The sequence below is a fragment of the Dama dama genome, chromosome 12 (assembly GCF_033118175.1).
Source record: "Dama dama isolate Ldn47 chromosome 12, ASM3311817v1, whole genome shotgun sequence".
Taxonomy (NCBI): Eukaryota; Metazoa; Chordata; class Mammalia; order Artiodactyla; family Cervidae; genus Dama; species Dama dama.
In genome coordinates, this window is record NC_083692.1 from 24,685,355 (window position 1) to 24,700,871 (window position 15,517).

General features: G+C 36.3%; 1 protein-coding gene across 3 annotated transcripts in view; it reads right to left on the bottom strand.

Moving 5' to 3' along the window:
* The window catches only part of GPHN (gephyrin), a 531,607-nt gene that overhangs the window by 200,646 nt on the left and 315,444 nt on the right, over positions 1–15,517 (bottom strand). For all 3 annotated transcript variants that reach the window (XM_061156856.1, XM_061156854.1, XM_061156855.1), the window contains one exon: positions 1,604–1,738. In XM_061156856.1, the coding sequence (XP_061012839.1) occupies positions 1,604–1,738 (135 nt within the window). The remainder of the gene's footprint in view (positions 1–1,603; positions 1,739–15,517) is intronic.

Sequence of the window (15,517 nt, forward strand, 5' to 3'; positions counted from 1 at the left end):
TAAATGTGGATTTTGGAGCAATTGTTAAAACAACTGTATTTAATATTCTCCTAGTAATTAAAACATAACTCCGAAGTTTTAAAAAGGCCCAAGAACTTAGATAAAACTTAGCTTTCAATATTTATGTACACAGTACAACACTAAGAAAAATATACTGTCTTAGATAATTCCACATTCCAATCATTAAGGTCTTAATGTTTGATGAATGAGTAGTCTTTTATAGTGGACTTAACGTTTAGCTTTAATTGTTTCCCAGACTTCATAAATGAGTAAACTTATACAGCTGGAATTTAGTGAAGTCAAACAATAAATCATTCTGTTTTGAAAATACGTAAGATATGGATGAGATTCTTCTACCCAATTTATGTCTTGGTAACTCCATGTTTTCCTTCAGTTGATGATGCAGCTGGCTGGCATTCAATGTATAAACATATAACAAACATTTTATATCTAGAATGTTTTCATAGTTTTTCTTCATGAAGATTTAAGACCTCATTTTTTAAAACTATACAATTAATTATCAGTGACTTTTGACACAAGTCTAAAAATTATATTCAACAGTTAACACTCTGAAGACTGCTAAAAAGGATGTAGCATGGAATGTAAAAGCAACTGCACTACACATTTCAAGAACTGATTGAGATCACTTCCAGTTAAATTCAATAACATTCATAAAACTCACAGAAAAGTTGGAATTGAGGAAGGTAGCTATATCAATCCTTAAATCTGATGACAGTGAAAAAGTCATAGTTTGAAAAATTACCTACAGATTTCTGAAATAAATTTACTGTACAGCCTTATAGCTAAAATCATATCCTACTAAATAAGAAGGAATGTTACTGTTTGCTTTTTATGCCAATAGTGGATCCATCCTATGGAAACTTGAAACTACAAATGACTAACTTTACAGGGAAGAGATATTCTAAGAAAAAGTATCATAGTCATAATTAGGTTTGCTACTCAGTTTACCACACACATGAAAATGTCAGGCAGCAAATAAATATCTAATCCTCTCCCTGGCTCACTGTTTCAGTACTTGGGAAAAATTATAAAAAATAAATACTAAGATACTTCCTCCCTCCCCCAAAGGTTGGCATTAAAACTTTCTATCAGTTTAGATTTGTTTCCAAATATTAGGCAGCAACATTCCAAGTTGAATATGTTTGAAAAATTTTGGAATGATACTAGAGCAAGGAGTTACCCTTGCCTGGACAAGTTAAAAAAAAAAATCCTTTTGGTGATGTCATTTTGTTTTGTTAATCTTGCTGTTTATTGGCCAGAAACACATTCATCCTCTGCATAAATAAATAACTTCATATCTATACAAATAAGTATGCTAAAAAATAGTCTACAACAAAGAAACAGGAGTTACAGAAAGTGATACCTATAGCTGTGAGGTAGTAGGCATTCTGAATGAAATTTCTATTGTTGGCCTAATACAACAATTTGTGAAACATCAGGTGATAACTATGTTATAGCCTATTAATTTTTCATTGTAATATCTTACATGCAATCCAACCTTGACAAGCAGAGGGAAATACTGGTTAGTTTTCCCAGATGTACATAGCAGAGCAGGTGTAAGGTGCCAAGGAACTATACTTACTTTTGGTGTCGGGCAGGAAGCTGTAGAAAGGCGAGATGTAGCCTGAGCACGAGGAGATTCCGAAGGAGTAGTACTGAGGGAGGCTGTGTCTCGTGGGAGCACCTGAACGCCACGAGAAATGATGGAGTCTGGAATCTGAACAAGAGGAGCAAGTATGGTTTAATATGCTGAAAATACCAATAACATGCAAAATCAATACCCACACCAAATAGTTTTTTTTTTTTTTTTGCAGGGGAGTGGGGTGGGGCGCATATAGTCAATATATAGTCAAAGGTTTGTTTTTCTAGTAGTCATGTATGGATGTGAGAGTTGAACCATAAAGAAGGCTGACTGCTGAAGAATTGAGGCTTTCAAATTGTGGTGGTGGGGAAGACTCCTTAGAGTCCCTTGGGCTTCAAGGAGATCAAACCAGTCAATCCTAAAGGAAATAAACCCCAAATATTCATATGAAGGACTGATGCTGAAGATGATGTTTCAATACTTTGGCTATCTAATGTGAAGAGCCGACTCACTGGAAGAGACCCTGATGCTGGGAAAGATTGAAGGCCAGAGAAAGGGGTGGCAGAGGATGAGATGGTTGAATGGCATCACTGACTCAATGGACACGAATCTGAGCAAACTCCGGGAGATGGTGAAGGACAGGGAAGCCTGGCATGCTGCAGCCCATGGAGATGCAAAGAGTCAGACACTAAATGACTGAACATCCTTTCCTGCTCAGCTCTCAGATATTTGGTCTCACTTATTGTTAAGTACGAATGCATCCAAAAATTTGGGATAAAGTAGAAACCTTCAGATTCAATATATTTTCTTGGCCAAATAATATTTCATCAAAGCTTTTTTATGAGGCAGTATAGAATTGGAGAGAGGAGTAAAGTGTTTGGCATTCATATACTGGCTCTGCCATTTAATAGCTATTTAATTCCTAGGTATTTTCCATTTCCCTTTCAGATTCATTCTCCACCCTTCTTTACTCTCTCTGCACCAAACTAAACTGTACAGGTAGAATCAACAAGCTATTTTGTGCTCTCTGATTTCTAGCTGGGTCAGGTAACAGGTACTATCAGGAAACAGAAGAGTTGGGGGAGAATAAAGTCTGATATTTATTCTCTTGGCTTCCTCTCTAGCAGATCACTGTAGGCTGGTTAAGATCAGAGGCCCTGTTAGATGACCTGTGCTTACAGCTCTTTTCTGGATTCCAATTACCTGCTCTCTTTTTTGCCCCATTAGGTCTAGGAGTATTAATGATACCCATTATTACTAGTTCCAGGGTGCTGAATCATATTTTGTTGTTTTCTCTAAAATCTTCCCATGCTTTTATAAATATCATAGTCCTTTATTAAACTCTTCACAATTATCCATTTAGGTACGCTGTGACTTCTGCTGGGATACTGATGGATATAATTTTTAAACTGTCATTTCCTTTATCTAAAAAATGTGGATAAATGATAGCATTTACCTCACCAGATTACTGCTGAAGGCTAAATAAGATAATGCATATAAATTATCTAGCACTTACAAGTAGTTAATACTTAATAAATATTAGCTATTGTTATTATTATGTTATACACTAACAACTAATATAAGTGAACATCACTTCTGTAAAATACAAATGTAGGACAAATATTGTGGATTGTTTGTCTTTAAAATTATTAATATTTATGTTGATTATAAAATTTGTTATTTAGGGCTATGTATAATTTAGTTCATATTCCGGGCTAGTACTAGTGAGTATAGGTCTTTTAATCTCAAAATGACAAGTTGACCACTTCCAAGTTTTATGCACAAGAGGCGAAATATGTATGATGAAAGAATAAGCAATTAACATTCAATCAAAGTATTACTATGTACAAAGAAAAAAACAGCAGCCAGACTTTGTGACTAGAAAGGTGCTCTTTATCTTTACACATCATGTCTTTCTCACAAAGGAAATACTACTTTCACAGGTGCTCTTTTAGTTTCCATACCTACATCCTCAATACCAAAGGTACTGCCACAATTTCTGGGCTTAATTCTTGTGATTTATGAACAATATCTGAGCGGGAATTCTGAGAAGAAAAATGGCTACATTTGCTAGTACACTTGAATACTGAATTGCAATAAATATTTTAAGAAACAGAGGTAGAAGCTCTTCTCTGATTTAGAAGAGCTATATATTGCCACTTACACCTAATAAAAGAGGCCAAGTATTGGGAAGAAAAAGGTCAAATGCCCCTACTGTATTTCACATAGCACCATGCTTCTCTCCTTCACGGAAATTACCCACACTTACACTACATTTATATGCGTGCCAGGTTGGTCAATGTCTATCTCTCATACCAGATGCATTGTCATGGTGATGGAACTAAGTTTTTGCTACTACTGTGTGTCCAGTGCCTAATGAAGCATCTGCACAAAGTAGTATACATGTGTGATTTCCAGACTTACACACACATACACGCACACACACATACAGTATTCACCTCCACCCCCTCAATAAACAAAAGAGTAGGAAATTTGAGGGAGAAGGTAACTGTGAGGTACAGGGGCTTCCCTGGTGGTGTAGTGGATAAGAAACTGCCTGTCCATGCAGGCGATACATGTTTGATAACTGGTCCAGGAAGATTCCACCTGCCACAAAACAAGTGAGCCTGTGCACCACAATTACTGAGCCTGCACTCTAGAACCAAGGAGTCACAGCTACGGAGCCCACGTGCTACAACTACTGAAGCCTGCACACCCTAGAGCCTTTGTCCTACAACGAGAGGACACCATGATAAGCGCACACACCACAACTATAGACTAGCCTCCACTCATGTCAACTAGAGAATGCCCACACAGCAATGAAGATCTAGCACAGCCAAAAATAAAAATAAATAAATGAATAAAAATTAAAAATATTCTCAGGTACATACTTTTGGGTTACTAGTTTGGAAATATACAATAATTACTGGAAATATGAGTCTGGAGTTAGACTGGACATATACTTCAGGAATTATCATTGAAGGTGGTAGTTTCAGTCATGCAACATTTCAGGTCATCCAAGGAAAATATGTAAAAGATCAAAGGTTGATGGTATGAGAATATTTCAGTTTGGAAGATAAATTATTTGGTCTTCCTATCTTTAAGAAATTGTTAGAGACAAAAGAGGAAAATCAAGACAGAGTAAACATACGGGAAGAGAAAAGAGAAGAAACTGTTAGGATATATCACAAAATATCAATTATTGGAGACAACAGGAGTAAGATGAGAGCTGAAAAGATGCCCTTGGATCTAGCAATTATATAAGATATACAATTATGTAAGATGCTGCAAGTAAACAAGAAAAAGTAGAAATGAGGAAGCAAGTGGGGATGATAAGCAGTGAAATTTGTGGGGAGAGAAAAAGACATTCACTAATATTCTCTTCTTTGGTGCTTGGATTTAAGGATCTATTTGACAAGAAAAGGGGGAAATACAAGTGGGAAAGATCTCTCTAGGAAAGTCATAAACATCTGGAATAAATGCACTAATGAATGAGCATGGAGGATAACTAAGGCATTGGCAAAGGAATTCTCAACCATCATTGTGAATTCTTACAATAATAAATAAATAAAATCAATAACGGAAGCCCATTATTCTGTTGCAGAGTGTTCGTAATTTTTCCTTTTCAGAGACATTATGAATGACTTTTGTTCATGTATCATAATTCCCATATGCATTAATTCTAGGATATATACAGTCAGAAACAGAATTGCTAGTTGCTGGCTGTGAATATCTTCAACAAATTCCCAATTGGTTAAGCCAATTTAAAAGTCTATCAAAAGAAAACAGTAACAATTTGTCTTACTTCATAACTTAGCTCTACCTAGTATTGTCAGTGATATTTTTTTCAAATGTGATAGACAGTAAAAATATCGTAAAGAGGCTTTCTTCTTCCCTCATTGTTAATAAGAGTAAACACTTTTTCATATGTTTACCAGCCATTTAGATGTTCTCTTTTGTAAAGTTCCTGTTCAATCTTTCACCCAATTTTCCCCTTATTGAGTCATTCTTTTTATTTAATTATTACATTTCTGTATCTATTCTGGATAGCAAGTCTTTTATCAGTTTTATATGGTATAAATACCTATTCCAACTATGCAGCTTGCCTTCCAATTTCATCATGTATTCTGATGGACAGAATATTTTAATTTTTCTTAAATTTTACTGATAGATAGTTAGCTATTAGATAGTTAGAAAACAAATCAACATTTTCCTTTATAGTTGGTGGGCTTTGTATCTTAAAAGGAAAACTTCCCGAGTGACCTCAGTAGAAAGGTGGAGTAGGTAATGGCAACAGCCCATCCCTCACTAAAGAAGTAAATAAACTAACAAAAACTGTCAGAATCAACTTTATCAGAAATTGATAAACTAATCAAGTTTACAGCAGCCAAGTGAATGCTTAATGCACAAAACTCCCAAATGACCCCACACTACATAGCTCAGTGATGGCTGAGAAGATGACAGAGTCCACAACTCTGGTGAAGGTTCTGGGTACTGAAGGGGAAACAAACCTTGTTCTCAAGAGTGAGGGCTGTTTGTTTCAACATTTCTGGTGGCTCACTGAAGGATATTCTCAAAGACCTGACTTTATTTCCCCTATTTTGGAACTCCCAAATGGCTCAGGCAGCTACTGGAGGAGCTGTTGATGCTGTTCAGTTTCTCAGTCGTGTCCAACTCTTTGCAACCCCATGGACTGCAGCACACCAGGCTTCCCTGGCCATCACCATCTCTGGGAGCTTGCTTAAACTCATGTCCATTGAGTTGGTGATGCCATCCAATCATCTTGTCCTCTCTTGTCCCCTTCTCCTCCTGCCTTCAATCTTTCCCAGTATCAAGGTCTTTTCTAATGAGCTGGCTCTTTGCATCAGGTGGCCAAAGTATTGGAGCTTCAGCTTCAGTCCTTCCAATGAATATTCAGGACTGATTTCCCTTAGGATTGACTGGTTTAATCTCCTGGCAGTCCAAGGGTCTCAAGAGTCTTCTCCAACACCACAGTTCCTAAGCAACAATTCTTTGACGCTCAGCCTTCTTTATGATCCAACTCTCACATTTATTCATGACTACTGGAAAAACCATAGCTTTGATTAGACGGAACATTGTTGGCAAAGTAATCTCTCTGCTTTTTAATATGCTGTCTAGGTCTTTTCTTCCAAGGAGAAAGCGTCTTTTAATTTCATAGCTGCAGTCACCATCTGCAGTGATTTTGGAGCCCAAGAAAATAAAGTCTCTTACTGTTTCCATTGTTTCCCCAACTATTTGCCTCGAAATGATGGGACCGGATGCCATGATCTTCGTTTTTTGAATGTCGAGTTTTAGGCCAGCCTTTTCACTCTCCTCTTTCACCTTCATCAAGAGGCTCTTTAGTTCCTCTTTGCTTTCTGCCATAAGGGTTATCTGCATATCTGAGGTTACTGATATTTCACCTGGCAATTTTGATTCCAGCTTGTGCTTCATCCAGCCTGGCATTTCACATGATGTAATTTGCAAAGAAGTTAAATATGCAGGGTTGACAATATACAGCCTTGACAAACTCTTCTCAATTTGGAACCAGTCCATAGTTCCATGTCCGGTTCTAACTGTTGCTTCTTGACCTGCATACAAGTTTTGGGGGCAGGTAATGTAGTCTGGTATTTCTAACTCTTTTAAGAATTTTCCATAGTTTATTTTGATCCACAAAGTCAAAAACTTCAGCATAGTCAATGAAACAAAAGTAAATGTTTTTCTGGAACTCTCTTGTTTTTTCTAGGATCCAGTAGATGTTGGCAATTTGATCTCTGGTTCCTCTGCCTTTTCTAAATCCACCTTGAATATCTGGAAGTTCTCAGTTCAAGTACTATTCAAGCCTAGCTTGGAGAATTTTGAGCATTACTTTGCTAGCGTGTGAAATGAGTGCAATTGTGCGGTAGTTTGAACATTCTTTGGCATGGCCTTTCCTTGGGATTTTCATGAAACTGATCTTTTTCGTCCTGTGGTCACTACTGAGATTTCCAAATTTGCTGTCATATTGGATGCAGCACCCTCACAGCATCATCTTTTAGGGTTTGAAATAGCTCAACTGGAATTCCATCACCTCCACTAGCTTTGTTGATAGTGATGCTTCCTAAGGCCCACTTGACTTTGGACTCTGGCTCCAGGTGAGTGACCACACCATCATGGTTATGTGAGTCATTAAGATATTCTTTTGTATAGTTCTTCTGTGTATTCTTGCCACCTCTTCTTAATATCCTCTGCTTCTGTTAGGTCCATACCATTTCTGTCCTTTATTGTGCCCATCTTTGCATGAAATGTTCCCTTGGTATCTCTGATCTTGTTGAAGAGATCTCTAGTCTTTCCCTTTCAATTGTTTTCCTCTATTTCTTTGCACTGATCACTGAGGAAGGCTTTCTTTTCTTCCCTTGCTATTCTTTGGAACTCGGCATTCAGATGGATATATCCTTCCGTTTCTCCTTTGCCTTTGCTTCTCTTCTTTTCTCAGCTATTTGTAAGGCTTCCTCAGACAACCATTTTGCCTTTTTGCATTTCTTTTTCTTGGGGATGGTTTTGATCATGGCCTCCTGTACAATATTACGAACCTCCATCCAGAGTTCTTCAGGCACTCTGTCTATCAGATCTAATCCTTTTAATCTATTTGTCACTTCCTCTGTATAATTGTAAGGGATTTGATTTAGGTGATACCTGAATGGCCTACTGGTTTCTCCTACTTTCTTCAAGTCTGAATTTTGCAGTAAGGAAGGGAGGGTAACCAAAAAATCAATGCCAAATATATTAGTCACTGCTGTCTGGGTAAAGGACAAAATGTGAAACAAATAACAGAATAATACCCAAAAAACCTGAGAGGGAAGGCCATGTAATGCACTTTGAAAAGTTCACAGATATTCTTGAGTATATGGGAAGTCACGATTATGCCCAAGGCCAGGCATATCCTTAGAAAATTTCAACTCTTGCTGAGCTAAAGATTTTGACCAAGCAGGAAGTGAAGATTAGTCAGAGTAGTAAACTGCCTACCTGAGTGTTGAAGGTGTGTTAAAATATATACAAAGAGCTCATATGCAACGAATGGGAGATTTTCTTTTCTGTATGTACATATTTTCTGGGCATTTAAGGAAATTATGTAAAATCACTAACTGACCATGAAGCTAATAGAAAAGAGACTTTAGTGGTCACACACAACAATGAATAACAGACTTGACAAAAGTAGTTCAGGTAAGTTAATCAACAGTTTTAACAGGTAACAATAACATACCCTGGGGAGGAAAGAGAATTTGATTTTCAGAGTTGCTACTAATAATATTCACAGGGTTCGGTTTTCAACAAAAAAAATATAAGGCATGCATAGAAACAAGGAAGTATGACCTGTGTATAGCAAAAGAGAAGAAAAACAGAGACTGTCCTTGAGAAACCGCAGACACTGGGCTAACGAGGCAAACTTTTAAATTAAGTATTTAAAATATATTCAAAGAGCTAAAAGCAACCTGGAAAAGAACAAAAGAAAGCATGGTAATAATATATAATCAATAGGCAATATCAATAAAGAGGTAGAAATAATAAAAAGAAGCCAAATAGAAATTCTAAAGTTGAAAAGTATAACTAAAATAAAAAATTCACCAGAGGGATTCAGTATCAGATTTGAGGAAGAAGAAAAAAAATCAGTGAACAGAAGAGTAGAAATAAAGAAAAATGAACAAGGTTTAAGAAACCTATGGGACACTAACAAGTCTACCAAGGTATGCATAATGAGAATCCTGTGGAGAAGAGAGAAAGTGACAGAGAAAGTATTTAAAAAAATATTGTCTAAAACTTTCAAATTTGATGAAATACATGAATCTACACATTCAAGACACTCAGAGGCCCCCAGTTGGCTTCACTAAAAATTTTATAAAATATTTAAAGAAGCGTTAACATAAATCCTTCACAAACTCTCCTAGAAAAGAGAAGGAAAGGTTTTGTACTACGTGGTCAGTTTGCCCTGATACCAAAGACAAATAAAGATGACACAGGAAAAGAGTATTACAAGCCAATATCCAAAGGATAGGGAAGCCTGGCATGCTGCAGTCCATGGGGCTGCAAAGAGTCAGACATGACTGAGAGACTGAACTAACTATCCTTTATGAATATAGATGTTTGGCAAACATTCTAAATAAAATATTATTAAATTGAAGCTAACAGCATATTAAAAGTATCATATACTATGACCAAGTGGGATTTATTTCATGAATCTAGGGGTGACCCAACAGAATAATCTATGTGTAATATAACAATGTATAATACAAAATATTAATAGAATGAAAAAATCCACAAGATCCAAAATTCCAAATGATATAGAAAAAGCCTTTGACAAAATAGAACACCTTTTCATAATAAAGATACTCAGAAAACTAGGAATAACTTTCCAAACCTGATAAACAGCCTCTATGAAAACCCCATAACTAATATCCTACTTAATGAAAGAATGATAGTTTTCTTTAAGATCAAGCTCAAGGATGTCTGTTCTCATCACTTATTTTCAACAATACTAGAAGTTCTAGCTAGGGAAATCATGCAAGAAAAAGAAATAAAAGGCATCTGAATTCGAAAGGAAGAAGTAAGATCATCTCTACTCATCAGTTCAGTTCAGTCTCTCAGTCATGTCTGACTCTTTGCAACCCAATGGACTGTAGCATGCCAGGCTTCCCTGTCCATCACCAATTCCCAGAGCTTACTCAAACTCATGTCCGTTGAGTCAGTGATGCCACTATATAAATATACACACACATATATACATATATATATGTTATATATATTATATGTGTGTATATATACACATACATACATAGTTTTTCCACAGAAAGAAATATTTGAAGTAATAAATTCAGCAAAGTTGTAGGATACATGAGGAACACACCAAAATCAGGTGTATTTGCACTAACAGTGAAAATTTCAAAAAGAAAATTAAGAAAGCAATGCCATCTACAACAGAATCAAAAAGGATAACACAATAAGGAACAAACTTAACCAAGATGGTACAAGAATTATACACCAAATCTTACCAAACATAAGAAGACATAAATAAATGGAAAGACATATATTAAGATTGTAATACTATCCAAAGGGAATTACAAATTCAATACAATCTCTATCAAATTCAAACAGAAATTTTTGGAGAACTAGAAAAGCCCACCTAAAACTCACATGGAATCTCAATGGACTCCACATAGCGAAAACAATCTTGAAAAATAAAGTTGGAAAACTCATACTTTTCAATTTCAAAACTTACTTCAAAGGTGCAGCAATCAAAACAGTGCAATGCTGCCATAAGGACAGACACACAGATCAATGGGATACAATTGGAAGTAATGAAATAAATCCTTTATACTTTTATAGTTGACCAATTTTTGACAAAAGTGCTAAGATAATAGAAAAGAATGATCTTTTCAACAAATTCTGCCAGAACAACTAGATATCCACCTTTATAAATGAAGTTCTCTTTCCTCACACTATATACAAAAATTATCTCAAAATGGATCAAAGACCTAAATGTAAGAGCTAAAAACAGTAAAATTCTCAGAAGAAAACACAGAGGGATAAATGTCCTTCACTTTGGATTTGATAGCTGATTCTTAGATATGATACCAAAAGCACAGAGAGAAAAGAAAATTTAGGCAAACTGGACATCATCAAAACAAACAGTTTTGTACATCACAGGACATTATCACGAAAGGTTGAAAAGACAATCAATAGGATGGGAGAAAATATATGCAAACCATGTCTGACAATAGTTTAGTATCCAGAATACACAAAGAATAATTACAATGGAACAACAAAATATAACTCATTAGTACAATACCTCATTTTAAGAAATGAGTGAAATGACTTGAATAGACATTTCTCTGAAGATGATATAGAAATGGCCAACAAGGAACATGAAAAGATGTTCATTATCATTAGTAATTAGGAAAATGCAAATCAAAACCACAATGAGATACTTAACACCCACTCAATGGCTCTGATAGCTTAAAAAAGGAAATAAAAAACACTGTTGAATATGCGGAGAAATTGAAAACCTCATACATTCCTATTAGATTTGTAAAATGTTGCAGCTCTGTGAAAAACAATCTGATGGTTCCTCACAAAGTTAAACATAGAATTACCATATGATTCAACAATTCTATTCAAGGTATATAACCAAAAGAATTAAAAATTGATTTTCAAACAAATGCTTCTACACAGATGTTGACAGCAGCATTATTTTAATAACCAAAAAGTGGAAACAACTAAAATGTTTATCAACTCATCAATGGCTAAACAACCTATACAATGGAATATTTTACAGCTATAAAGCAGAATACTGATACTGCTACAACACAGATGAACCTTAAAAACATATTGTGAAGTGAAAGAAGCTAGATATGAACAGTCACATATTGCATGATTCCACTCATGTGTAATGTTGAGAGTGGGCAAATACATAACCAGTATGCAAATTAGTTGCTGATAGGGGATGGGAGGTAGGGGTATGGGTAGTGACTACTTACTGGGTGTGGTATTTTTGAAGGGTGGTAAAATATTCTGGAGTTAGCAGTGATGCTTGCACACATTGTACATGTACTAAAAGCCATTGAATTGTACATCTAAAAATGGGGAATTTTACTTCAATTATATCAAAAGAGAAATCCTTCCCTAATCCATTGCTAAGCTAACTCACTTCAGTTGTGTCTGACTCTTTGTAGCCCTAAGGCCTGTAGCCTGCCAGGCTCCTCTGTCCATGGGATTTCCCAGGCAAGAATACTGGAGTGGGTTGCCATTTCCTTCTCCAGGAAATCTTCCCAACCCAAGGATCAAACCTGCATCTCTTATGTCTCCTGTATTTGTAGGCAGGGTCTTAACCACTAGCGCCACCTGGGAAGTCCCTGATCCGTTACAATGAAGATTTTGTCCTATATAAATCTATGAAAATTTTATAGTTCTGTCTTTCATATTTAGGTCTCTGAAAAAGTTAGAATTGATTCTTGGGTATGGTATGGGGTAAGAGATCAGTTTCACTTGTTTTTTTTTCTGTAAGGACAACGTGTGGTCCCAGCATCATTTTTTGAAAAAAGAGCTTCTTCAAAACTAAACAAATGGGACCTAATGAAACTTAAAAGCTTTTGCACAACAAAGGAAACTATAAATAAGGTGAAAAGACAGCCCTCAGATTGGGAGAAAATAATAGCAAACGAAGCAACAGACAAAGGATTAATCTCAAAAATATACAAGCAACTCCTGCAGCTCAATTCCAGAAAAATAAATGACCCAATCAAAAAATGGGCCAAAGAACTAAACAGACATTTCTCCAAAGAAGACATACAGATGGCTAACAAACACATGAAAAGATGCTCAATATCACTCATTATCAGAGAAATGCAAATCAAAACCACAATGAGGTACCATTACACGCCAGTCAGGATGGCTGCTATCCAAAAGTCTACAAGCAATAAATGCTGGAGAGGGTGTGGAGAAAAGGGAACCCTCTTACGCTGTTGGTGGGAATGCAAACTAGTACAGCCGCTATGGAGAACAGTGTGGAGATTTCTTAAAAAACTGGAAATAGAACTGCCATATGACCCAGCAATCCCACTTCTGGGCATACACACTGAGGAAACCAGATCTGAAAGAGACACGTGCACCCCAATGTTCATCGCAGCACTGTTTATAATAGCCAGGACATGGAAGCAACCTAGATGCCCATCAGCAGATGAATGGATAAGGAAGCTGTGGTACATATACACCATGGAATATTACTCAGCCGTTAAAAACAATTCATTTGAACCAGTTCTAATGAGATGGATGAAATTGGAGCCCATTATACAGAGTGAAGTAAGCCAGAAAGATAAAGAACATTACAGCATACTAACACATATATATGGAATTTAGAAAGATGGTAATGATAACCCTATATGCAAAATAGAAAAAGAGACACAGAAATACAGAACAGACTTTTGAACTCTGTGGGAGAAGGTGAGGGTGGTTGTTTCGAAAGAACAGCATGTATATTATCTATGGTGAAACAGATCACCAGCCCAGGTGGGATGCATGAGACAAGTGCTCAGGCCTGGTGCACTGGGAAGACCCAGAGGAATCGGGTGGAGAGGGAGGTGGGAGGGGGGATGGGGATGGGGAATACGTGTAAATCTATGGCTGATTCATATCAATGTATGACAAAACCCACTGAAAAAAAAATGAATAATAAAAAAAAATAAATAAAAAAAAAAAAGAAAAAAGAGCTTCTTCATTAATATGTGGTACAAATTCTGTTATATACCAAGTGTCCATGTGTTGGTATTTTTCAGGCTTCTCTTCTGTTTCATTGATCAAAGTGTTAATTCTTGCACCAGTAATGTACTACTTTATATCATTTTAAGCCTTGCTATTTATAGAGCAGATCTTCTCACTTTATTCTTTTCTTATTCAAAGAGTATCTTGGTTATTTTTGATCCTTTGCACTTTCTGTTCTGTATAAATTTTAGAAACAGCTTGTCACTTTTCTCTCTCCTCTTAATTAAATACACAGAAACACACATACACACACCATGTACAGACTGTTAGGATTTTATTTATTACCTTTGTATAGAAAAAGATAATAAAGTTTTAAAGGATACCCCTCTAATTTACTAAAAAGCATTTACTTCTGGGGTGTGTGAACGCAAATGAGAATGAGATGAGAGGATGATTCAGGTGGATGCTAACGTTACCTATATTTCACCTGCATGTTTTAATAAAAAGAATGTACTCATGTATTACTGTACAGTAAAAAAGTTTTAGTAATGAAAATTCTGGGAGGGATGTTTGAGAAATTAAGAAGTGGTCAATGTGCTCACCAGCCAGGGAGAACTCAAAAAAACAAGCATAATGTATTGTACAGAGTTGATAGTGAATAATTTTTTCTTTGATAATAAAGAAGTTGAAGAAGCCAATAACAGAATTACAGGCTCTCTTGAGATAGAAGGAATAGAATAAAATATTAACTCAGAAAAATAGTTTAAGCAGAAAGGACAGTTGTTTAGCCTTGGTGATCTCTATTTTAATATAATAAGCAAGAGAGAATAGGGGAAATGAGGAAATAAAAAAAAAGTAAAGCTCTAAAAATGGCAATTGTTACAGCCACAATAGAGAACAGTATGGAGATTCCTTAAAAAACTAGCAAGAGAACTACCATATGACCCCAGAATTCCACTACTGGGCACGTACCTTGAGAAAACCAAAAGTGAAAGAGGCACATGTACTCCAATGTTCGTGGCAGCACTATTTACAACAGCTAGGACATGGAAGCAACCTAGCTGTCCATCAACAGATGAACGGATAAAGAAGTTGTGAGATGTGTGTGTGTGTGTGTGTGTGTGTGTGTGTGTGTGTGTATTACAATAGCATATTACTCAGCCATAAAAAGAACACATTTGAGTCAGTCCTAATGAGGTGGATGAACCTTGAGCCTGTTATACAGAGTGAAGCAAGTCAGAAAGAGTAAAACAAGTATCATATATAAACGCATATATATGGAATCTAGAAAGATGGTACTGATGAACCTATCAGCGGGGCAGCAATGGAGACACAGACTAGAGGACAGACTTATGGACACAGTAGGGGAAGGAGAGGGTAGGAGAAACTGAGAGAGTAGCATGGAAACATACAAATTACCATATGTAAAATAGGTAGCCAGTGGAAATGTGCTGCATGATACAGGGAGGTCAAAGCAGGTGCTGTGTGACAACATAGGAGGGTAGGACGGGATGGGAGGCAAGAGAGAGTCAAGCGGGGGGGCATATGTATACCTATGGCTAATTCATGTTGATGTATGGCAGAAACCAACACAGTATTGTAAAGCAATTATCCTCCTGGTAAAATTAAAGAAAAAAAAAAAAAGGAATCAGTAAGAGATGAATGAAAGCCTTGCTAACTAGT